The following is a 24507-nucleotide window of genomic DNA, read 5'->3' as shown; positions in this document are numbered from 1 at the left end:
AAACTGGTTCAGAGCATCTAAATCCAAAGATGAAATAATCCAAGTCTTAAAATTCATAATGACTACTATTCATAAACTAAATTTTTAGTACAAAATTTTCAAGCTTGCTTTGCTGATCCCCAAGCCTGTATTTCCTTTTCTTCAGTCCTAGCCTTATTTCTCTGTACATAAAAAGAAAACAAAAAGAATATGAGCTACACCAGCTCAGTAAGTAGACTTCCGCTTCCTTACCGGATCAAGCATAAGTTTTCTATGATAATGCATCATTTAGCAAATAACAATTATTGTAAAAATAAATATTTCATAAAGCATATAATAAAATAAGTTATAAGCTCATCATGCATGCATAAAACATGTATATTTCACAATTATGAATCGTAAATCATTTTCATCATATATTCATGTCATGTTTCAAAACATTGCTCACAGACATTCGTGCTAAGGTCACTATTATACCCGTGACAGGGCCATGTTTCTTAATTGACAGAGTTCTTAATTCATGTACCAACTTTATACCCACTGGCAGGGTCATGTTTCGTGTGGATGCTAGCTCCGGATGTCGACCTTCCCGAAGGGATTCATTCATAGCTATCTGAGAGCCTTTGAAATCATTTTATCTTTTTCTTAAAACATACATATACATAAATAGAAAAATAATGAAATTCATGCTTCATAATCATGCTATTTTTATAAGACATATTCATAAAATCAATGCTCATAATAAAACATGCTTTTTCATGTCGCATATGCCGATCCTTATTTTATAAAAAAAAATTATGATTTTATCAATAACAATTCTTTACATAAAAGCATGATCATTTAAAAAAAATAAATAAGGAGCATAAAATCTACTTACCTCGATCGTCTTGGACCTTTTAATCTTCCTTAAAAGAATCGGACAGTCCTATTTAAAATATTAAATCATCAATAAATATTATTTTATATATTTAATTACATAATATAAAGAAATGATCGATTTGATGATTAGTCCAATAAATCTCTCCCTTCGGTTCTAAACCGATTTAAGGTCATAGGTCCCTAGAAGTGGAGAAGATAGCCTAATAGGGGATTCATAGGACTTCTTGGAGAGAAATTTTTTTTTTAGAGAGAGAAAGTAGAGAGAGAAAGTAGAGAGAGAACGAATCCAATTCTAAAGAGAGAAAGACTTTAGAGAGGGATGAGAGAAATTTCTTTTCATGTGTATTATTATTATTATTATTATTATTATTATTTTTATTATATAAATATATATTTTTCTTTTCTTTTCTCTTTTTTTTATTATTATATGATTATATATATATATTTTCTTTTCTTTTTCTTCCTTTTCTTTTCTTTTTCTTTTTCTTTTTCTTTTCTTTTTCTTTTTCTTTTCTTTTTTTTTTTTTTTCCCGTGGCCTTCTTTGGCCGGAACAGGGGACCTAGAGGTCCCCGTTCCTTAAACCGGCCGTTCACGGCCACACCTTGCCCGACGGTGGCCGGCGGCAAGGGCGGCCTTCCTCCGAGTTTGGAGGGGCCAGAACCGACGGTCGGTGGTGACCGTCGGTGCCGAAAAATCGGAGAAAAGAAGAGGCCGGAACAGGGGGTTTTTTTTTCCAACAAAATTCGGTGACACCCGTCGCCGGCCATTGTGCCCACAGGCACGGGAAAGAAGGGAGAGAAGTGAGGAAGAGGAAGGAGGCCTTACCACAGCCTCCGATGACCCCCACCGGCGTGAAATCGCAGCGAGCACAGGTCGAGGGGCCGCGGCTTCAATCGGAAAAATCGGAGAAAAACTCTGACGATCGTCGGTGGCTGATAGATCTGCTCTTAGAGGAGAGGAGGGGGATTCTTATAGAGCTCGTCCTAGGGTTTTTTAATGGTCCTAGGACTCCGATTCTTGATCGGAATCGAGGAAGAGGAAGACTCCGATCGGGAGTCTTCCTCCCTGTTTCTGTTTTTTTTTTTTTTTTTTTTTTAATGGGCTTCATGGGCCAGGTTATCACATGTAGAATCACAATGTTATGAAATTCAAAGCTCATCTCACAACTTATAAGACCAGAAGTCCTCTTGTACTGCAGCCTAATTCAGTATCAAAAAAAATTTTTAGAAACACAAACTGCAAAAACTATGTGCAAACATAGGTTTTCGGGTGCACTTTGGATATTTTTGAGAACACTATCTGGCCTTCGACGGGCCAATGCCTGATTATTTTTTTGCTGACAGTCTCCGATGTGCGACGATGCATGGGTGGATCTTAGAAACATATAGCATCATAAATAACCTCATTATATTGATGCAGATGGGAAGAAACAGACATCTTGCCAATCTTAGGATGGAGTCCTTTCCACTTTGTCACTAATAAACGCCAAAGAAGATTGGTTGATATATAGAACCATTGTGCAATCTTTTAAATCCATAAATGGTGAATGAGTTGCTGATTATCATGTCTAATGGATCGGAGGCAATAAATCATTTGGACCCTTCAACACTTTAAACTATACACTTGAATTATAACAGGCATTACTGAATAAGAAGCGCATCTAACGATTTTGGAATTGAAATATGTGTCAAAATTTAATTAAAATCCTTTGTGAAGTTGCTGAAAGTTGGGTTCCTCACATTTCTTTATATATTTTGTTTCAATAATTTAATCAAACTTTCACACTGTTTTTGTTTTTAGCATTTTCAGACTGGCGCTAGTTGCGGTATTATGGTAAAGATAACAAGCGATTTTCTCTACTAGTCCTTGCAAACTACAACACTAAAATTCCATTCAAGTGATTTAAATGTAACGTTCATGTAAATAATTAAATTGAGGGAAAACTGAAAACATATTGTTTAACTAGAGATACAATGCAAGTTTCCCGTTCTTCTTGTGTGTATAATCAGAATCTAATCCATAAATTGAAGAATATTACACAATAACCCAATCTTCTTTTTCTCGTTAATGAAGGTGGTGGAACCTTCCTCCTCCTTTTCTTGAAAAAATGAAATAAAAATTTAAGAAAAAAAAAAAAAGAGCATCCTATACAATGTAACCAACTTCCAACCCACTTGATGATCCAGATAGTTTGAGCTCTTTGATCTATACATTCACCATGCAGAAAAAAGGTTTTTGATATTTTGATCATGTTTGTCATGCATGATTCGAGTGGCATGAGGTCAGGATTTCGATTCTATTTGTTGGGTCTCAAGGATGCAGTAGATGCAAGGGAGAAAAGGTAAGGATTGATCCCTCCTATTTTCCCAAAAAAAATAAGTCCAGCATACATGATTCAAATTCGACACACACATCTTTTTGCAGATCGAAGGGCCCGTATTGTATTGGACTATGGAACAATCTCATGCATGTCAAACCCAACCAGCTTCTTCTTCTTCACTGGTTAAATGTTCTTCTGGGAGCTAATTTCTGACACCAGACTTGATTTGTATCCAACATTCTAATCTCAATCACCATATCTAAATTTCGAATTTGAATTTCAAACATAAGCCATGCAACCATTTTCTTCAATCTTAAAATATGGAAGTGTGATTACCAATTTTATTATATTTTAAATTTAAATTTCTAATTTATAATTTAGACTCGAATCAATTAAATCTAAATATTTTTTTATATTATCGTGTGTCTATAAATACAATATATCACAGATAGCAACCACTATTTCTATTGAGAGCAAATAATCCATAAATTCATTCAATTTGGTGTGGTCCCCATCTGAAATGGATGAAATGTGCCACATAACTTGGTATATTGCAATACTGCACAGTAGACAATGCCTTGCAGCCAGTACCTTTCAAAGGGTGGCAGTAGCTCCATTTATTGCAGGGAAGTGTGCTGGGCCAAAAATACAATTCCTCAGTGAGAGATGGAGTAAAAAACGGATCAAAGATGGCCATGGTAGCATAAAAAGAAGCAGCACACAGAACCAAACAGCCATGTCCGTGGTCCTTTGAGAGCTCTGCTTCCACCATTCCAAGATAGCAGTGTCGGTGAGATCCAGCTAGCTAGAGCCTTTAATGTATGATAAAAGGGTCAGACCTTATCATTGTTACCATAGCTACAAATTTATTTCTCCCTGGAAAGCATAGGACAAGCAAAAAATTTGTGCTCCATGGGCTCAAGTGGATGTGATTTCTTGAATGTGTGTGCAGGGTTGAGCCTATTTGAGGCTGAAACTTGGAAAACCATAAAGCTTGTGGTCCCAAACCTAGTGTTGCAGGTGGATCCTTTTGGAGAACCATTACAAATATTACACTAACTTTAGCCTATTAGACTCATCACCTTCATCTGAGGTCCAACTTTATAGATTAAGATATGATTGTTTGGGAATCTTGCACTGCTTACTAGCTAATAACTTGACATCAATGTTCCATCCATTGATGCTGGTTTTTTGATATTTTCAAGACCTATATTATCATAACTAGGATCTTATTCAAAAAACTAGTCAGAGGATATTATTTAGATTCTTTAATCTAATATAAGTATCTAAGATCTACTTAATATACGGGCAATATAAGACTTAATATATGCTCTTACGGGTCCTCATATACTCTTTCATTTAAGCCTCCGTATCCATACCGATTAAGAATTCAAATCTGTAAAAATTTACTTACGAATATTTTAAATCCAATCATAAATATTACGATTAGCTCGTGATCAATCTCAATGGACTCATGTTGCAATATCCCCTAGTCTACATGGACCATGGATCAAATCTATTGTAATACCACTTGTTATAATCCATAACTTCATTTAAAAAGATTATCTAAAAGATATTATCTAGATGACTTTTGCCACAATGCTCCCAAAGGATAGAAACATCCATTTTCTTTTAAAAGAAAATGGTTGTTCGATTTAGAAGGAATGTTCAACCGGCCTGCTTGTAGTGGTTGTGATTGTGGCTGGTGCATATAATTATTTCAAAATCTAAGGCTATTGTATGGCAAAAGGCGATGGATGGTGCAATAAAATTCTAAATTTTAGGGGTATTTTTAAAAATTTTTTCTTCTCTAATTGCCTAACTTGTTCTTTGGGAGGGAGCCGACATAGGAAGGGAACCGACTTGGAGAGGCGGCTAGCATGGGGAGGTAGCTGGTAAGGGGAGGGGATCAGCTTGGGGAGAAGGGCAGCATAAGTGGTCTTGTTTGATGTAGGGGCAGATTGGAGAGACAGTCGCAAGGAGATAGCTGGCATAAGAAGATGGACGGCATAGTGAAGCAGTGAAGTGGATATTTTGTTCCAAATACGAGCAAAACAGGAAGGTGGCGGGTAGGGGGGGCAGCCGACATCAGGAGCAGTCGACAATGGGGCGGGGCTGGCACTAAATGGATGAGAATATAGGTTTAGAGGTTGGAGACAACGAACACACTGCAACTCAATCTTGTTCTGAAAAAAAAAAAAGATGGATTAATTGGTTCATTCACCTACTTAACTAGAAATTTTTTAATTATCCCAATCTAATGGGTTCATTTACCATCGAGCTTCTCTATGGGGATCCTGTATAAATATCAAGTTATATTCAACATGTAACTGATGTGAGACTAAATATATAATCGCATGGATGCTTATAATAAAATTTGATGGTTGTTTAGAAATGTATAAACAAGATATGTGAAGTGCTCTAGATGTCACTGGACAACACATGCCAAAAAAAATACACATTTATGTTTGTTTTATCTCATAATTTACTTCCCACATGTCTGCTGTGGCCTCATAGATGTCAACCTATATTCAAGAAAGAAAAAATGTTGTCCTCATGCAGAAAGTATAAAGCTAGAAAGTGGCTCATGAAAGCTGTGCATCTGCTGGATTTTAGAATATTCTCTATGTTTTCAAAGGCAAATCTTTATATTATTTTATGTTACCCATGACTATGGGTACTCCATTATTCCATTTACTTCCACCTTGGGCATGAGCACACTTGTTATTTTTTTATGATTGTAGATAAGTCAGGCAGTTGCAAGTGGGAATCATCTCCAAGCTAAGTAGATGATATTCCAATGAGAAGACAAAATGGCTAATGCTCAAAAATGACTCAAGTTGTTCAATCATCCTGCCAGTCATTGGCATGTGCTTATATTCTCATTGTAGTAAATCAGAATATTTCTTTCTCCCTCTTGTGATAAGTGAGCCTTGCATAAAGCACATGAGAAGATTACTGGCTCTCATGTATTCTGTGAAGAGCAATTCTTTCACTATTGTATATTTATCCTGGAGAGCGAGTTGATGGTTGGACGGGACTCAAAGAATACTATCTCTGCCTCTGCAAGTTGCCAATTAATTATCTCAGTCTTCCAGCTATGTCTAGCATATATACAGGATGAGTTTCTGATGGTGCACGACCTGCCCTTACTTATAATTTTGAGATTTGCCTTGTTCAAAAGAGAGAGAGAGAGAGAGAGAGATTTGCCTGTATATGAGTGGTGATCAAGACTATGGCATCATATATACCATAGTTTAGATTCGCTCAAACAAATTAAGAGCCTAATTCGATAACCCATCGCCATTGTCGTCATTTCTTCAATAGGGGATGATTGATTGAATATTGTGGATGTAGTTGATGGTTAACTTTATTGTATAGGTTTACCTTTTCCTAGTTACCTTCTGTTGATCAATCCAAGAATATGAATGTTTGAACTAGACCTGCAAATTAGATTAGACTAAATTCTTGAGACTACCCTATACCTCATGTTGCGGCCTTTCTCCAATCAGGGTAGTCGGCCCGGAGCCGACTAGCAGTTGCACGTGAATATGGGCTGACGAGATGCTGGAAGATAGAGTGCCGTTGCCGGAGAAGGTGCATACAGTTAAAGCCGAAGACGAGAGCAAAGAGTCAACGGTGAATGGTGGCGCTAGTCTCCACCCAACATCGAAGAAGAAAAACCTGCAAAGGAAGCCCCATCGGAGGTAGCTCCAGTGAGGACCCTCCGATGCTCAAATTAGTAAGATAGCTTAAGAGAAGAGGGCGACAGAGTCTCTGGATTGCAAACAATATGCGTATTTGGAGGGATCTCCGCTTACCTCTATTTATAAAGAGAGCAAAATAGATGGTGAGAGGATAGGTGATCATGACAATCACGTCCTATCGTATGATGCCACATGGTGTCGTATGGACATCTTTAAATACTGATGGTGGACGTACCTTTTATTCGGCACGGATAAGGTGGCAGACACCATTGCACGTGGGGTATAATAAATGATCCTATGGGCGTATTTAATGAATTCGTAGCATTCCATCACGGCACGCAGCTAGCTGGCCCGAATATGGCATCTGAGTGACATGACTTTGATGTGGCTTGTCAGAAGAGCGTAGTGGTTATGTTTGGTACTCAGCTAGTCGATAGAGGCCCACGTTGTCGAAGTCGGCAAAATAAAACCATCGAGGGATGATATCCCATTGTTGGGACATAATCTCTAAATAAGGTGTGATACTCGACGTCGATCTTGATCGTCAAAGGGATCTATAAATAGGGGTCCCTTGGTCTTTATTTTCGGTTCCATTGCCTTCGCCCTACCTCAGGTCCTTTGCTTCCTTATCTTTGCAGTAGAGAAGTTAGGCTCCGCTGCAGGCGAGTTGTCTCCTCCGATGTCGGTTGCCCATTGTCGATTTTCAATCACCGTCAGCATCGTTGTCGGTCTTTTCTCTCTTGAGGTTCTTTCCCCCATCTTCTTTTTTTTCTTGAGTTTTGCTTTCAAGTCTTACCTTTCTCTTTTCATGGCTTCTACTAGCAGAGAGTCCAAAAATGAGAATCCGATCGGAGATCGAAGTTCTCAGGCTCCAACCGTCCAGGAGGATCGAGAAAGTTCCTCGGGATGAGCCTGAAGAGGCATCTTCTCGGCAGGGTCGTTCGGATCCTGAGGAGTCGGATGAATAACCAACTGTCGAGAGCCTCTCTGAACCTCTCTTTAAGAGGTCTGAATTATCGGAGGCTGTTATTGACCGGCTAAGGGTCTGGCGAAGAAGGCCGGATTGTTCACCCTCCTGATGGCTACATTGCTATCTATGAGGAGTTCCTTCGATCGAGATCCGATTTTTTCTCCATTCATTCTTTGCCAATGTCCTCGACCTATATGAGGTCATTTTCGCTCAGCTCGCTCCCAATTCTTTTCGTATCCTTACTTATTTTGTCATCCTTTGCCATCTTCTTCGAGTTAAGCCCCGAATTTCTTTATTTCAGGTCATTTTTTTGTTAAAAAAGCATCCCCAAGAGCGGGAGTGGTGGTTCTTCTATCCTCAACCTCGTCAATAAATTTTTAAGAGTCTTCCCTCTTCCATCCATGGGTGGAAGAGTAAATTTTTTTACATTATGGATGACCATCTGTGGGACTTCGATTAGACCTGAACAACTCTCAATCTGTCTCCGTCAGGTGGATACAACTGAAAATCGGAGGAGACATCATCGATTGGACCTGACGGGAGTCGTTCAAGTCCAATCTGTCTCTGTTCACGTTGGAGGAAGATCGGGAGGCATACAAGAAGCTCTTCGGAATCCAGATCCCTCCATATCAGGAGCTACTCAAGGAGCAGTCTCTTTACGATGCCGGGATAAGCTCGACTAATCATCTCGATAGTTTTTATTCCTATAAGTTTTTATAGTTCTTTATTCTGCATGTAAATTAGCTCATTCATTATTGTATTCATGTAGACATGAGGGTTATGACTGAATCTCTCAAGCAAGCGGTCAAGAAGAAGAAAGTAAAGGCATTGTCTGGGCCTAGTGGTTCTTCTCGACTGCTAAAGAAGTCGAGAGTGGAGTCCCTTCCTCGGATATCGAGGAGCACGCAGCTACCATCGCCACCGCGACCACCGTCGAAGTGTTCTTCACTGCTGCCCGCTGTCAAAGTCATCATGGTGGCAGCTCCACCTCTTTCTTCAATCAATGACGATGTGATAGTCGTCGAGCCACCGACTAGGATGGCTGATCCGATCCAATCTCTCCTAGTTCAAGCCAGGATAGGAGGAGTCTGAGCTCCTAATCTAGTGGAGGCCGACAAGGAGAAAGCCCCTGCTGACAAGGGGAAGGCCCCTGCCTTCATGGCCGACTATGGCCCGGACACTTCTTTAGGAGCCCACCGTTACCTTGGGGCTTCAAATCAAGATGATGGACCAAGCACTCCAAGATCACCGGCTTGCTGAGGAGCTAGTGAAGATGGTTATGCTTCTCACCGATTGGAAAGTTAGGAAGACTCATCTAGTTAGTGAGATTTTGTCGGGTTCATACATGTTGCTGCTCGCGGTAAGTACTCGATTACCCTTCTCTAGCTTTTATTTGAATATCGATTAGCTAATAAAGTTACTTAACCAATTTTTCTTCTGCAGGTGATGTACAACGTGACAGTTTTGCATGATGAGTTGATCAAGTTGGTCGAGATCAACATGAAGCTGGAGGACTGGACCCAGACTTCCCAGGCTGGGGTCGAGGTCACTGAAGAGCTCCTCTATGTAGTTGAGGAGAAAGAGAGAAAGAACAAGGAGAAGATTACTCTGCTAAAGGCCGAGTTGGTGGCTTTGGGGATCCAGCAGAGAAAGGAGAAAGATGAGTTCAACAAGCTAAAAACTAACTACTAGAAGGAAATAGAGTCAGCTGAGGGTACCCTCTCTGAGGAGAGAAAGAAGAGACAGGATGCCGAGACGAGCACCAAGGAGGTCGAGAAGGTTGTCAAGGAAGTCGAGAAGACCGTCGCCGAATTAAAGGAGAAGCTGACGGTAGCAGTAACTCATGCCGAGGAGGCTGCTTCTTGGGCTCTGACCGAATTTTGAAAATTAAAAGAGTACGAGGAGGAGCTTGCAGATGCAGGCTTGGATGCATATGTGCTCAGGTTTGAGGAGTGCAAGAAGGAGGTCCACCGACTTGCGCCCTCACTTGATCTGAGCTCGATACGAGCCGACAAGGATGAGTCTGACGATGAGGGAGCGGAGGTCGAGGAGGATCATCCCCCGCCTTCCTCTTAGAGTCAGCTTTTATACTCCTTTTCTTTCTAGTTTTCGGTCATATATCTTCTCATGGTACCCTCATTTTGTAGCAAACTTTATTGAAATGAAATGGAATGACCTTTCTCTTCAATTTTTGAGTTGTCCGAGTTGGCTTGTATGCATGCTTTTCGTCTTTACTCATTTGCTTATCTTTCTGCAAAATTGACTAAGTAGTGAAGTCGGCAAGTCCAAGTAGAGTAGTCAGTTGGAGAGTTACAAATCGAATAGTTGATAACTGAACATATAGACTTGAGAAAATTTTTTCAAGTCATGTAGTCGGTTTCTATAGGTGAACTTGGTCGGATTGAAGTCACAGTCGTAGTTTATTCGCCATAGGATGTTCCATTGAGTAAGAACTTAGAGAAAATTTTTCATTTCTATTTCGGATCAGTGGATCCTCAGATTATCGGTGCCATACCGACTTACTGCATTGTTTTTGTTGGATGTTATGGCCCCATGGCTCATGGACCTTTTCGGGTCCATAGGAACTCAAACTGGTATGACATCGGGCACCGGACCTCGTAGCTCCATTAATCGGGTACTAGCCGAATAATGCAATGATCTCATCTAGGTCTCATGCTCAACCCGACACTGTGGCTCTTGAGCCTTAGCAAGCACACTTACGGTCAACGGACCCATCTGTGTAAAAATTGGCTCATTTTCGACTTTGTTAATTGGGTATCAGCCGACTAACGCTTAATCAAATATTAGCTGACTAGGGAGTGATTTCTTATAGATTTTTGAGTATTTCAATAGTAGGCACAGAATTGTAGAAAGAAGACCTTTTTGTTGATGAAGATATTTTTTATTGATAATACATCCATAGATTCTTGACGTTTCAAGTCTGAAAAATTTCTCTACCATCTAAGTTCTTGATTTTGTAGGCCCCTGGTCGCAGAACTGTCAAAATTCTGTAGGCACCTTTCCAATTCGAAGATAGCTTTTCTTACTCAGCTGGTTTTGAGATCTCAACTCTTCTGAGGACTAAGTTTCCTACTCAGAAGATTTTGGATTTGATTCAGGAGTTGTAGCACCGAGCTACCCGCTATTTGGTAGGAGACCATCCTTAATTGAGTATGTCTCCAGATTTCTTCTAGCAGGTCTAGATCAGCTCGTCATTTATCCGAATTAGTTGATTCATCAGTGTTCTACTCGAGTTGAAGGTAGATCGATTTTGATTGGGATCATGGCCTCTGTTCCAAATACCAATTTGAATGGAGTCTCTCTGATCGAAATCTAAGGAGTCATTCAATAAGATCAGAGGATACTGTAGAGTTCGTCAGTCCAGCTTTCTTTGGCTCGATCTATTCTCGTCTTTAGGTCTTGTAAAATCATCCTGTTGATCACCTCAGCTTCTCCATTGGACTGTGGATGCTCGACTGAAGTGAGTTTGTGGATAATATGATATTTTGCATAGAACTCTTCGAATTTGACATTGTTGAATTATCGATCGTTGTCAGTGATGATTACTCGAGACAGATCGAATCGATAGATGATCGACTTTCAAAGAAAGTTGGTAGCCTTCTGCTCTGATATTTAAGCCAGTAGTTCGACTTCGACACACTTGGTAAAGTAGTCTATAACGACCATGAGGAATCTTCTTTGTCCACTGGCATGTGAGAACGGATTGAGTATATCGACTCCCCATTGATCAAATGGCCATGGTACCGAAATGATTGTCAAATGACTAGATGAAAATTTTTGGATGTTGGCGAACCTTTGACACTGGCCACATTTCTGCACCAAGTCGTTGGTATCCTTCTGTATAGTCGGCTAGTAATATCCTTACTGAAAAATTTTGTAAGATAGTGACCTGCCCCAAGGTGATTGTTGCAAATACCTTCGTGTATCTTTCGAAAAGTGTAGTCAGCTTCGGACGGTCGGAGACACGAGCATGGATAAAGATGCAGACCTTCTATAAAGTTGATCATCGATGATCACATACCGAGTTGCCAATCTTTTTAGTCGGCATGCCTTAGCAGGATTGATCGATAGAGTTTCGTTCGTCAAGAAGTTGAGGAATGGATCAATCCAACTCGGTTCATTTTCGATTTGAATTTGGTGAACTTCTTCTTCTTTTGAATCGATACTCGGGCTTTCAAGATGCTCAATGAAGACCTTTTCAAGTTCACTGCAATCAGAAGTAGCGAGATGAGACAAGGAGTTGGCTCGGGCATTCTCCAAGTGAGGAATGTAGAAAATTTTGAAGTAGTCGAAATGCAGCTATAAAGACTTGAACTTCCATAGATACCTGGAGAGAATGAGATCTCGGACCGTATATTCTCTTCAAAACTATCTGACGATGAGTTACGAGTTGGTGAATACCTGTAGATGCTTCACATCAAGATCTTTTTGGCGATCTTCAGTCTGACTATTAGAGCTTTGCATTTTGCTTGGTTGTTAGAAGCTTTGAAGCCAAATTGAAGCGCATACTCGGTCACCACCCCATCAATGTTGGTCAGAATCAGGCCTATGCCACATCTTTAGGTATTAAAAGCTCCATCCACATGCAAAATCCATGCAGGTTCATGAGTCTCTTCCTGAAAAAGATCACCAACTTGGTCTTCATCAGTTGGAGTGTACTTGGTGATAAAATCGGCGAGAATCTGGGCCTTGATCAAAGTTCGCAGAACAAAAGAAAGATTGAACTCGATGAGTTCAACTGCCCACTTGACCATTCTCTCCGAGATGTCTGATCATTGAAGTAGAGTCCTTAAGGGGAGATTAATCAATATTTTGACTGAATGGGCCCGGAAATAAGGTTGTAGTTATCGAATAGTTGTTATGATTGCAAAGACGACCTTTTCAATCTGAGAATACCTTGTTTCGGCATCACGTAGCACCTGACTTGCATAGTAGATGGGCTTATGCCTTTCGCCTTCTTCTCGAACCAACACTGAGCTGACGGCTTCAGAAGTTATTGCCATGTACATAAGTAGTTCATTGTCGGTGCTTATCAAGGTATTGTTTCAAGTCGTCGAAGACTTTTTGGCACTCCTCCATCCAGGTGAAGTCTTTCACTACCTGAGGGTCTTGAAGAAGGGAATATACCATTCTGCAAACTTGAAAATGAACCGGCTCAAGGATGCGACACATTTTTGAATGTCCTTTCGAGAAGTCAGGGGCTTTAGATCAAGAACCATCCTAATCTTCTCGGGGTTAGCTTCGATGCCTCTCTTAGTCACTAAAAATCTGAGAAACTTCCTCGATGTAATGCTGAAGGCGCATTTAGTCAGGTTTAGCTTCATTCAGTGTCTCCTTAGGGCGTCGAAAGTTGCGACCAAATCATGGATATGGAGGGTAGCTTTAGTGCTTTGTCGTCGATATAGATTTCTATGTTTCACCTAATTTAATCCTTGAAGACTTTGTTAACCAGTCTCTGATATGTGGCTCTAGCATTTTTGAGACCAAAGAGCATGACTTTATAGCAGTATAGACCCTTGTTGGTGATAAATGCCATCTTTTCTCCATCCTCAGGTGCCATTCAAATCTGATTGAAATCAGAGAAAGCATCCATGAAATTAAGTAGCTGGTGGTCAGATGTTGCATCGACTAGTTGATCGGTTCATAGAAGTAAAAAGTTGTTCTTGGGACAGATTTTATTCAAGTCGGTATAGTCGATGCAAATCCATCATTTTTCGTTTGCTTTCTTGACCATCACAACATTCGTGAGCTAATTCGGATAGATTGTCTCAAGGATGAAGTCGGCTGCTAGAAGCTTATCAACCTCTTCACCGATAGCTTTTTATCACTCTGGAACGAAGCTTCTTTTCTTTTATCTCACCAGCTTATAGTCGGAATCGATGTTTAGTCGGTGGAAAATGAGTTTGGAGGGATATCCGGTATGTCTGAGGCAGATCAGGTGAAGATGTCGACATTCTTCCTTAGAAAGTCGATGAGCTTCTCCTGTAGTTCCTCGCTTATTGAGGATCCGATTTTAGCGGTTTTAGTCAGATCTCTACTATCGAAAGGCACTGAGACAAGCTGCTCTGTGGGTTCTCCATGGCTTTCAACTTCTTTCTGATCTAGTCCATCATCGATAAGAAGAGTTTCAGCTGGCCTCTTTTCCTTGAGAATGGTTAAGTAACATTATCGGGCCAATTGTTGGTCTCCTCTCATCTTGCCGACTCCTTTTTTTATCGAAAAGCACACGAATAGATGGTACGTTGAGACTATCGCTTGAAGCGTATTTAGTTCGGACCACCCTAAAATAATATTATAGGTGGATGGGATCCGGACTACAAGGAAATTGAGGTGCATGGTTGACTGTCGAGATGATTGCTCGATTGTGACAGGGAGTTCGATCTCGTTCTCCACCTTGATCGAGTCGTCTGTAAACTCGACTAGAGGAATACTAACTGATTTGAGAAGGTTAGTGCAAAGCTTCATCCGAGAGAAACAATCATAGAAAATTACATCAATGGAACATCCATTATCAATAAGACATCGCTTTACATGATAGTTGGCTATTGCCATTGATACAACTATAACATCATCATGGGGAGTCTGAACTCCTTGCACATCTTCTTCAGTAAAGATGATGTCATTATTTGTCTGCTGCCACTTGGGAGTATTCTCAAAGTTGTCTGCCCCCTAGAGCTGTGGTCCTACCGAGATCATGTTGATCACATCCGTTGTCAGTTGGATGTGAGTCTCTTCCTCGAATTTTGGATGAGGTAGATCTGAAGGTAGATGTGTAGGTTGCTCTGCACATACTTTCTGAGATATCCCCACTTTATCAGGTCCTCGATCTCATTTTTCAACTAACGGTAGTCCTCCATGTCGTGTCCGTGGTTGCGATGGGACCGACAGTAGCGCTTCCGATCATAAGATTTCATCTTCATCGACTGGGTCAGTGAAGAAAGTTCTCTCCCTCTATCTCCATAAGAATCTATGATCAAAAAGTAGTTAAAGAGATGTAAGAGTCATACCTGCTCATGAAGTTCTTGGACTTCTGGCTTAATCGAGAAGGTGGAGCCTCCTTCTTGGTACGGATCCGATTAGGCTCTCTGAAGACTCCTCCTTTCCTCGCCTTCTTTTTTTAGCTCTTTTCCTCAAACTGGCATCGATCAATCGCAGCTTCCTTGATGCGGATGTACTTTTATGCGTGCTCAAGGAGTTCGGCGTAGGATCGAGGAAGCATCTTATCTAGGGAATAGATGAACCTTGAGCTCTGCAGTCCTTGCTTCATGGCTGCGATGGCCGTTGATTCATCAAGATCCTTAACTTTCAGAGTGGCAGTGTTGAAACACGCCAGGAAGTCACACAATAATTCTCCATCCTACTGCCTGATGGAGAAAAAACTATCAGCGGTCCGTGGCACCCTTCGATTGGTGTCGAAGTGTAGCATGAATAATTACTCGAACTGTTTGAAAGAGTTGATGCTCTCCGATTGTACTCCAGAGTACCACGCTCTTACAGTTTTTCGGAGAGTAATCAGGAAGGCAACACAAAGGAGGGCATTGGATACCCTCTGTAAAAGAATGAGAGCTTTATAGCTCTCGAGATGGTCAAGTGGATCAGAGGAGTCATCGTATGGCTCTACCTGCGGTATTTTGAACGAACTAGGAATTGGTTCATCGAGAATCCGTCTAGAGAAAGATGAACTCGTATTGATGCCAAGTTTGTTGGTGGCATCCTGATGATTTGTTTGAAGCTGTTCCAGACGGTAATTTATCTCCTTTAGCTTCTGATCGTACTTATCCATCCACTATTGCGACACGTCAGGATGCTGTGAATAACCTAGGGTTGAACCTTCCCCAGAAGAAGAAGATTCTGACGGACATTACAGCCTCTTCCCCTTGTGTGGAGCTTGTCGAGGGGAAGGAGTTTGGCAACCATCAGAGTTGGTGCATGGAACGCACTGAGAATCTGGACGTGGTGACCGTTGGGTGGGTCGAGAACTCGCCCGATGAGAATGTCGAGTTAAATGGCAAGTCGAAGATTATGGCTGTCAAATGTGCCGGGAAGGCACACACGCGATGGGATCTCCTCCCACCGTCACCGCTGCTACTGCTACTGCTGCTGGAGACCATGGACGGCCTCCGTCAGATTTTTCACCTGCTGCACGAGGGCAGTGAACCCAAAATCTGCTGTCACTGACGGTCGTGAAGCGCTCGGCTCTTCGAGAGTCGTCGGAGGTGCGTCACACTGTGATGAACATCGAGCAGAGCCTGTGGAGGCATTTTGTGCCCTTATCTTGGCCATAGAGGTCCTTGAGAGAGAGAATTTTTCTCTACTCGTTCTCCTCCTTCTTGGTACACCAAACTGTTACAGCCTTTCTCCGATCAAGATGGTCGGCCCAGAGCTGACTAGCTATTATGCATGAATATGGGCTGGTGGGATGCCGGGAGATGGAGTGCCGTCGTCGAAGAAGGTGCACGAAGTCAAGGCTGGAGATGAGAGTGAGGAGTCAACGGTGAATGGTAGCGCTGGTCTCCATCCAACGCTGGAGAAGAAAGACCTGCAAAGGAAGCCCAATCAGAGGTAGCTCCGGTAAGAATCCTCCGACGCTTAAGTTAGTGAGATAGCTTGAGAGAAGAGAGTGACTGAGTCTCTGAGTTGTAAATAGGATGCATACCTGGAGGGGTCCCCACTTACTTTTATTTATAGAGGGAGCAAAATAGATGGTGAGAGGATAAGTAATCATGAGAATCACATCCGATCATACGATGCTGTATGGTGCCACATAGGCATCTTTTAAATGCTGACGACGGGCGTGCCTTCTATTCGGTGTGGATAAGGCAGCGGACACCACCGCGCGTGGGATATAATAAATGATCATGTGGGAGTATTTAATGAATTCATAGCATCCCACCACGATGCATAATTAGCGGACCAAAATATGACGTCTGAGTGACATGACCCTGATGTGGCTTGTCAGAATAATATGGTGGCCATGTTTGGTGCTCAGCTAATCGGTAGAAGCCTGCGTTATTGGAGTCGGCAAAATAAAGCCGCTGAGGGATGGTATCCTATCGTCGATCGGTATAGTCGATCGTACGCTGAGTAGGAAATCAGTTATAGGCCGAGTGCTGTTGAGTGTAAGCGACCGTGGGTGGCGTGTTAACTCTAGTTGGTCTGATGCCGATCAGAAGTGAACTGCCTTTAGTCGATCGAGAGTGGTTGATAGAGGCCGTCATTGAGCTAATCGGGCAACACTCATTGATTTGAGTCGGGAGAAGTCACAATGGCTTAGTCGGTGCGGCTCCTTTAGTCGGCTTGGAGATGAGTAAGATAGTTGGTTAATTGATGAGGATCCATCCCAATACCTCAATTATGGTATCACAGGCAGGTGTATTTAACATAAAGATGAAAATAGATCGAATAATATATTTATATGGATCTGTTTCTGTGTATTTAAATACAAAAGTTAGCATCCAACCATGATATGCATGCATATTTGCATTAGTCAAAAAAAAGGATATGGATAAAAAATTTGTAAATATTATGCATATTGGAATATCTAAAATGTTAAACGGTGATCTCAATTCATCATGAGCTTAAAATGTTGTTTCCCAATCGAGCATATCTTCCAAATAGATATTATTCTTAAATTGCTAAAATAAAAGGTGCATAAAATAAGATGAGTCAGAAGAGCCTTGGAGCAGCCTTCCATGAAGGTGACCATTGTGGCTGTGGCAAAATCATGATAAAGGCTGAAAAACACGAATCACGACAAAATCTCGTTTGGTGAGGAACAGCACAAATATTATAAAATAGTCAGAGAATTTGGCCCGCGAGGGAAAGAAACATGTTCGATAGGATGCCATGTGTCTCTAGACCAAACATAGATCCCATTTAGACGTCCAAAATACTTTGCCCGTGCCCACAAGTACAGCCAAAGGAGAGGAAAAAGGAACCGAAACCAATAAGTTGGCTGGCCCTTGGCAAGGCATTGGCTTCTTATTTTTATATTTATATTGGCCTTTTGTCTGTTTACCAACCTTCAGCAAGTGGGCAAGAACTCTTGCTTGGAGGCTTCAGAATGCTTAGTTTATGAGCAAAATCTATCCTAATTGAATGATTGGAACACAATCATAAGGATTAAAAAACTACTACGATGTCGAATCAAAGTACAGATCATGTATTATAAATGGCAATGAATTAAATGTCACGGGTGCACAACATGTAATCTCTTGGGTAACAAAATTTCATAATTCTTGTCCCAATAATTTGCCTCATTTTATGCTTATAATTGTGACCAATGGTTTGATGCATGTATCAGGCTATGTTAGTTGGAGGAAAAGGTTCCGGAGCATGAGATCAGCATGCATAGATGAAAAAAATGGACAAAGATCATTATTTTTAAAAATAGGCCCAGCATATTAAAAATACAAAAATTATGATGATGAAGGTATTATATGGTGAGAATGATTTCGATGATGGAAACAAATTATTGATTTTAAAATATTTTTTTTTTCTGAACATGTTAAAATTAAACATTGAATGTCGATAGTGATCGCTAGCTATTTGCATATTCTTGGTGGTCATTTATGGGGCCAAATCTCAGCTCTTAATTTTGCTAGGCTTTCTAAAAGATTGTCATATATATATATATATATATATATATATACACCTTGAGTTATATAGTTCAAAATTAATTACCAAGAGCCTCATCCTGTGAACGAAAATTTTAGCCAAAAATTAATGAAGAATGAATGTTGTCAATGATTGCCATCCAACAAAGCCACCGATGCCTCAGTGTGAAGTGGTGATTCAATAATTAGGAACAAAAATATTAGATCACAAGGAAAATCAACATCCTGATCACAATCAAAGTTTGTAGATAAAGACGAGGTCAAAGAAAAAAATTCTCTAGCATGGTGAACTGCATCAACAAATTATCATTTTATTAGAAAGAGGGGTTTGCTGAAAACTATTTCTAGATTCTAGAGTGAGTTCAAAAGGCTACATTTTAAGCCTACAAAAATCTTATGTTATAACATATTACCTCTTACCATACTTCTGTTAGCATATCTTTTCTCTTTACAACTCTATCTTAGAAAGTTAATCAGAATTTTATAATCATTAAGTTGTTTTTTTTCCATTTTTCTTTTTGCATGCACTTGTGTGTAATGAGAATACGAGTTTAGAGCCTAAGCCAAAAGAAGTAAATGTAATGAATCAAAAAGGGCATAACATGCATAATAAGTGTCAAAAATATAGCCTCAAATGAATATAAGAGAAAATTTTCTAGAAAGGCAAGTAACGTCGGTGAATCCAAGCCATCATTAGTGATTCAAAATCATTTATTAAGTCCATCAGGCTATGTCTACACTGTCATCAATTGTATCCTACTCAACCAAATAAAAAAAAAATCCACATTAATGGTTTAAATTTTAGACCTTCAATGCAAACCAAGTGCCATAACACAATATAATGACGGCAAAAAATGAGACACAAAAAAGGCAAATGACATCAATATATCTCACCCAAATGCATTAACAACAATTAATATATGTGTATATGTATATATGTGTGTGTGTGTATGCATACACACAAATGAATAGTTATAGAAATAAAAATAAAATATCAAATTATACATACATGCACATTTATGTATGTATATATGTATGTATATATATTGAAGAACAAATATTATCATAGTATTTTACCTTCCAATAATACAACCATTACTTCATTAAAAGATGGTCAAATCACCGTGATTGACCAGAAGAATAGATTATGGGGAAAGGGAACATCGTAAGTGTTAGTATAGTTAATCGATCTCTGGTCACATGGCAATATCAGAAAGAATCATATGAAAATTATATTGACTTCTGAAGTTAAGTCGGAAAAATATTGATCTGATTTAACTTTCAAATCGATTTTGTACAGATCTGAATTGATCTAGATTGGATCCCAACAAAGCATTATGACTAGCTCAGCTTTTATCCGATCTATCACAAGGGACATCGATCCAGAGCGCTGATTTGATCCGGAAGAAAGATAATTACTCTATAGCTTTATTACACCTATCGTCCAGTTCTATAACAACTGCCTACCAACTATACTACAGCTATTTACCATGTAAGTGAATAATTCATGACCTCCTTACACCTGGTCATTCTATTATAATAAACTAATGACCTAACCAATTTTTCACGGTCTAACAAATTTTTCTAACGACCTAACGGTCCTAACAAGCCTTCTCTATATAAAAAAGGGCAGGGTACTCTTCGAAAAGAAGTCATAATTCAGAGAGCTCAGATTTTGCTGAACTCTTTCCCCTACTAAAGGAGACCAAAAGTTCTCTCTCTTTCCACTCAAAATCTCTTTCCTTGTCTTCCAATTCTCTATTTCTACCATCTATTCTCAAGGCTCCAACTGCCTTAAACATCGAAAGATCCTAAAATTGACGGGTATCCCACGATTCTAAAACTTTTTTTGTAGGTTTACTCGTGGTCTACGTTGGTTTGATCCTTATCAGCTATTTAGATCGGCACAACACCGACCTCATCATTCCCTTTTTGGAGCCTTGCTGCAACAGTAAGAAAGTTTCTAGATATATGGAATTAAGTAATAATTAGTCAAGATGGTCTAGCATGATCGCTAGTAATAATAAATAACAGTTTATATTCTATTAAAAAAGTGTATTTGCTAGGGGTCTACCATTTTTTAAAATTACTTTTAGATTTTGAATTTTTTAAAATAAACCTACACTTATAAGTTTATTAATACAAAAAATGGGAAAAATCATATCCAATAATATATTACCTTTCCTCTACTTATTTTATTATATTTTTTGATCTCCAACTCCATCCTAAAAATTCAATTCAAATTTTAATAATTTAAAAATTATTTTCTCCTTTTTTTTTTTTTTTTTGGTTTACGTAAAAGTGTCAAAAACAGCTAACAATATACATCTAAATTAAGTAGCTCAATATGCCAACAGGCATCAAATTAATATATAAACTCAACGATCACAAAGAAAATATTCTAGCCAAGTGATATGCGTGTATTCAAACCACTATTAGTGACTGAAAATCATAAAGTACACCAATCTATATCTAATTAGAATTATTTTTGACTTCCCATGATATCCCAGTGCCACAACATAAGCCATTGTACCACAAAAAATTCAGCATAAAACATAAAAAAATATCTCTTCACATATATCTCACCATATATAATGCATCAATACTAATTAATAATGTGTAGACTAGCAAGTCTCCATGAAGCTCTGCTGCTCTTTATATCAGAAAAAATACTGAGATTCGAAAGAGATGTATCAATATTACTCATTAACTATAAACCTCTCAATAATACTTTAAAATAGAAATTTTTTTTTTATTTCTAATAAGAAATACTTATTAAATAGAATCATAGATATAAAGATCTTTTCTAAATTTGACATGAAATCTGAAGCTTGAAAAATCTAGATTTATGAAAAAGATATATATAAAATAACTTTTATAATACCATTCAGTCAATACCATTCGAATTATATATATATATATATATATAGCATGTATACATGCAAAATTTTTATTAATGCAGTATTTAGCCGCATAAGGCATAAAACTCGACGGCCACAAAATTAGGCTTTCACCCTTTTCGTATGCATGTTATTTATTAATTAATTAATATCTTGTTTTGATGCTCGGACAGGACGTGGTGATGCAAATATATCGCCGACTCCCAGCCGTGATTCCATGCCACCGACCCTCCTATTTGGCCGTGTCTCCTCATCTCCCGACACCCCTCTGATCCAATACTCACCGTCAGATCTCCGTTCCCCAACCACCGTTGCGGTCTTGTTGGGGGCGTCGGTGACCGGATTCCGGTTGACCACGTGTTCTTCGAGATTCCCATTTCCTCGTCAAAACCCCGCCGATTTCTTCCTTTCCACACCTACCCTCCCAGCCCGCCACATGAACTTGAATCCTAGTTCAAATCCTCACCGTCCACTTCATATCAAAAGAACACCGTTGTTGTTCTCGAGAAGGCAATCATGTAATTGTGTTAATAAACACGGGCATTCTCGTCTTGATGTGCTCCGGTTTCGGTTCCGGTTTCGAAGAAACAAGCGGGAGGATGCCAGCTGCCGATTAATCGCCGGCGCTCACGAGTTGTAACTAACGTGGGCCGTGATCGCTATGCTAACTTGCACTGCTGCTTCTTCCCTATAAATGCCAAACGGAGGGCTCTCCGTTCTTCCCCGCCTCTCTCTCCCACCTCCGGAGTCACCAGATCGGCTCGACCGGCCTACACGGCTCGAAGCCGCGAAGACTGTAGAGGTATTATTACGGGAATGGAGTCACCGGCGGCTTGGATGGAGCCGAGCCTCGACGTCGACAAGCTGAGCTACGAGATCTTCTCCATTCTTGAGAACAAGTTCCTCTTCGGTTACGACGATCCAAAGCTCTTCCTCGCCGCTGGAACCCCGCCGGAGACGCCCCTCAAGGTCTCCACTGCCGCCGGGCGGGTCCGCATCCTCTCCATCGACGGCGGCGCCGCCGGCACCTCCGACGGCCTCCTCGCCGGTGTCGCGCTCTCCCGCCTCGAGGCCTCCCTCCGCAAGCTCTCCGGCGACCCCGCCGCCCGGATCGCCGACTTCTTCGACCTCGCCGCCGGATCCGGCGCCGGCGGCGTCCTTGCTGCCATGCTCTTCACCCGCGGCCCCGACGGGCGCCCGCTCTTCTCCGCCGACGACGCCCTCCGCCTCCTCACTAAGAACCACTCCTGTCTCGCCGCCTCCGGCGAGAAGGGACTTCTCCGCAAGATCTTCCGGCGATCGGGCGGCAGCAGCTGCCGGACATTCTTCCGGCGGGTCTTCGGCGACACCACGCTGCGGGATACCGTGAAGCCGGTGCTGATCCCGTGCTACGATTTAGCTTCCGGGGCGCCGTTCGTCTTCTCCCGGGTGGACGCGGTGGAGACGGACGGCTATGATTTCCTGATGCGCGAGGTGTGTGCCGCGACGTGCGCCGCCGCAGCGGCGGTGGAGATGCGGTCGATGGACGGCCGGACGCGGCTCCGGGCGGTCGGCGGGGGGCTGGCGATGAGGAACCCCACGGCGGCGGCCGTCACGCACGTGCTGAACAACAAGCAGGAGTTCCCCTTCGCCGCCGGGGTGGAGGACCTCCTGGTGGTGTCTCTTGGTCCCGGGGAGGCGGAGATCGCCGGAAAATCTCCGGCGCCACCGTCCGCGGCGGAGTTCGTCCGGATCGCTGGAATGGGCCAGGCCGACATGGTACGGACCCCAGGCCATTCTTCCCAATTTTTTTATCACTATTCTTCTAAAATAACTAAAATACCCTCTCTGTGAGCTCCATCTAGGGTAGATCATCTGATCTCCACCGTTGATTTAATGGGTATTTTGGTCATTTTATAATTAAAAATTACTTCTCTAAATTAATTTTTCTTTTTGTAAATATCAGGTGGATCAAGCGGTGGCCATGGCGTTCGGGAAGAGCATGGCAACGAACTACGTCCGAATTCAGGTACTATTCGGGAAAATTTCGCTCGTTCCATCCATAAAATTACCATAATACCCCTACAAAGAGCTAATTTTTGGAGGGATATTTCAGGGTCATGGGGTCAGTTTGGGAAAAGCAGTTGATGAAGTGGAAGCGGCGGAGCGAACGATGGCGGAGAGAAACGTGGAGTCGGTTCTGTTCCGAGGGAGGAAGTTAACGGAGCGAACTAACGGCGAGAAGCTGGAGTGGGTAACAGAGGAACTGATCAAGGAGCGCGATCGGAGGAGGAGCAGCAGCGTGCCGACGGTCCTGATCAAGCCGGCGATCACGCCGAGGACGTCCTGCTCCACCATCACTACTTCGGTGTCCAGCATAACCTCTTCTGGGTCTCCACGATTCTGACACGTGTTGCATTACTTTGTTTTGGAAAGTGGTTGATCGGTGTGCTCGCCCTCCCTGGAGCCGATGGACGGTCAGGATGGAAGAGGAGAGCCGACAGAGTGTGAGCAAGAGAGAGACCTTAAACTGAGTGGAAATACGTGGCTGATGGTGTACCATGTGTACATTGTAGGATCTTAGTTTTTTTTTCCCTAAAATCTTTTTTTTTTTTTTTTCTCATGCTCCATGGGGGCTTCATGAGGGAAAGCTTAGTCATGTGTTGGATTTGGAAGTGTCTATATTGAGGTAAAATTTATTCACAAGATTGATGAGCAGACTTCTCATGTTATCTGAGATGTGCTTCATTGTTTTTGATTTTGAACAATGAAGAAATACCAAAAGAAAAAAACAATGGAGAAAAAAATGAGAAAAGTTATTTATAAATAATGAAACATGAACAGATATAAGAAAGAATGGTAATGAAGAAAAATTACATCGAGGCTCACTTAGTTAATCATGATTGCAATTAACCAAAAACAAGTATGACATTCATACCTGCAAATGTAATAGAAGTGTAATAAAAAGTTTTTACTCATTTATAGGGGTGACGTTTTTGTCTTACATTAATTATAGTATAATAAGTGAGCTAATGATATTGTTTTTCTAGAATACAATGTTTTGTTTGTTGCTATTGGCTTAACTCTGTCTAAGTAGTCACAGTTTAGGGGATCAGATCATAAAGTAAGAATGAT

General features: G+C 41.0%; 1 protein-coding gene across 1 annotated transcript; it reads left to right on the top strand.

The window, feature by feature from the left end:
- The first annotated feature begins 22110 nt into the window (after positions 1-22110).
- Positions 22111-24104, top strand: LOC105049082 (patatin-like protein 3). Its single transcript, XM_010928628.4, has 3 exons — positions 22111-23151; positions 23339-23401; positions 23489-24104. Exons 1-3 carry the CDS (start codon positions 22210-22212, stop codon positions 23777-23779), a joined length of 1296 nt encoding a protein of 431 aa, XP_010926930.1. The 5' UTR covers positions 22111-22209; the 3' UTR covers positions 23780-24104.
- Positions 24105-24507: the final 403 nt, after the last annotated feature.

The sequence above is a fragment of the Elaeis guineensis genome, chromosome 7 (genome assembly GCF_000442705.2).
Source record: "Elaeis guineensis isolate ETL-2024a chromosome 7, EG11, whole genome shotgun sequence".
Classification (NCBI taxonomy): Eukaryota; Viridiplantae; Streptophyta; class Magnoliopsida; order Arecales; family Arecaceae; genus Elaeis; species Elaeis guineensis.
Note: the sequence above shows the minus strand (reverse complement) of the source record. Positions and strands in the feature narration are given on the sequence as shown.

Bases quoted from the DNA above. Each gene is read 5' to 3' on its own strand.
- LOC105049082 (XM_010928628.4), top strand. From the start codon at position 22,210: ATGGAGTCACCGGCGGCTTGGATGGAGCCGAGCCTCGACGTCGACAAG. The intron at 23,152-23,338 runs GTACGGACCCCA...TGTAAATATCAG, and splicing joins GAATGGGCCAGGCCGACATG to GTGGATCAAGCGGTGGCCAT. The intron at 23,402-23,488 runs GTACTATTCGGG...GGGATATTTCAG, and splicing joins CGAACTACGTCCGAATTCAG to GGTCATGGGGTCAGTTTGGG.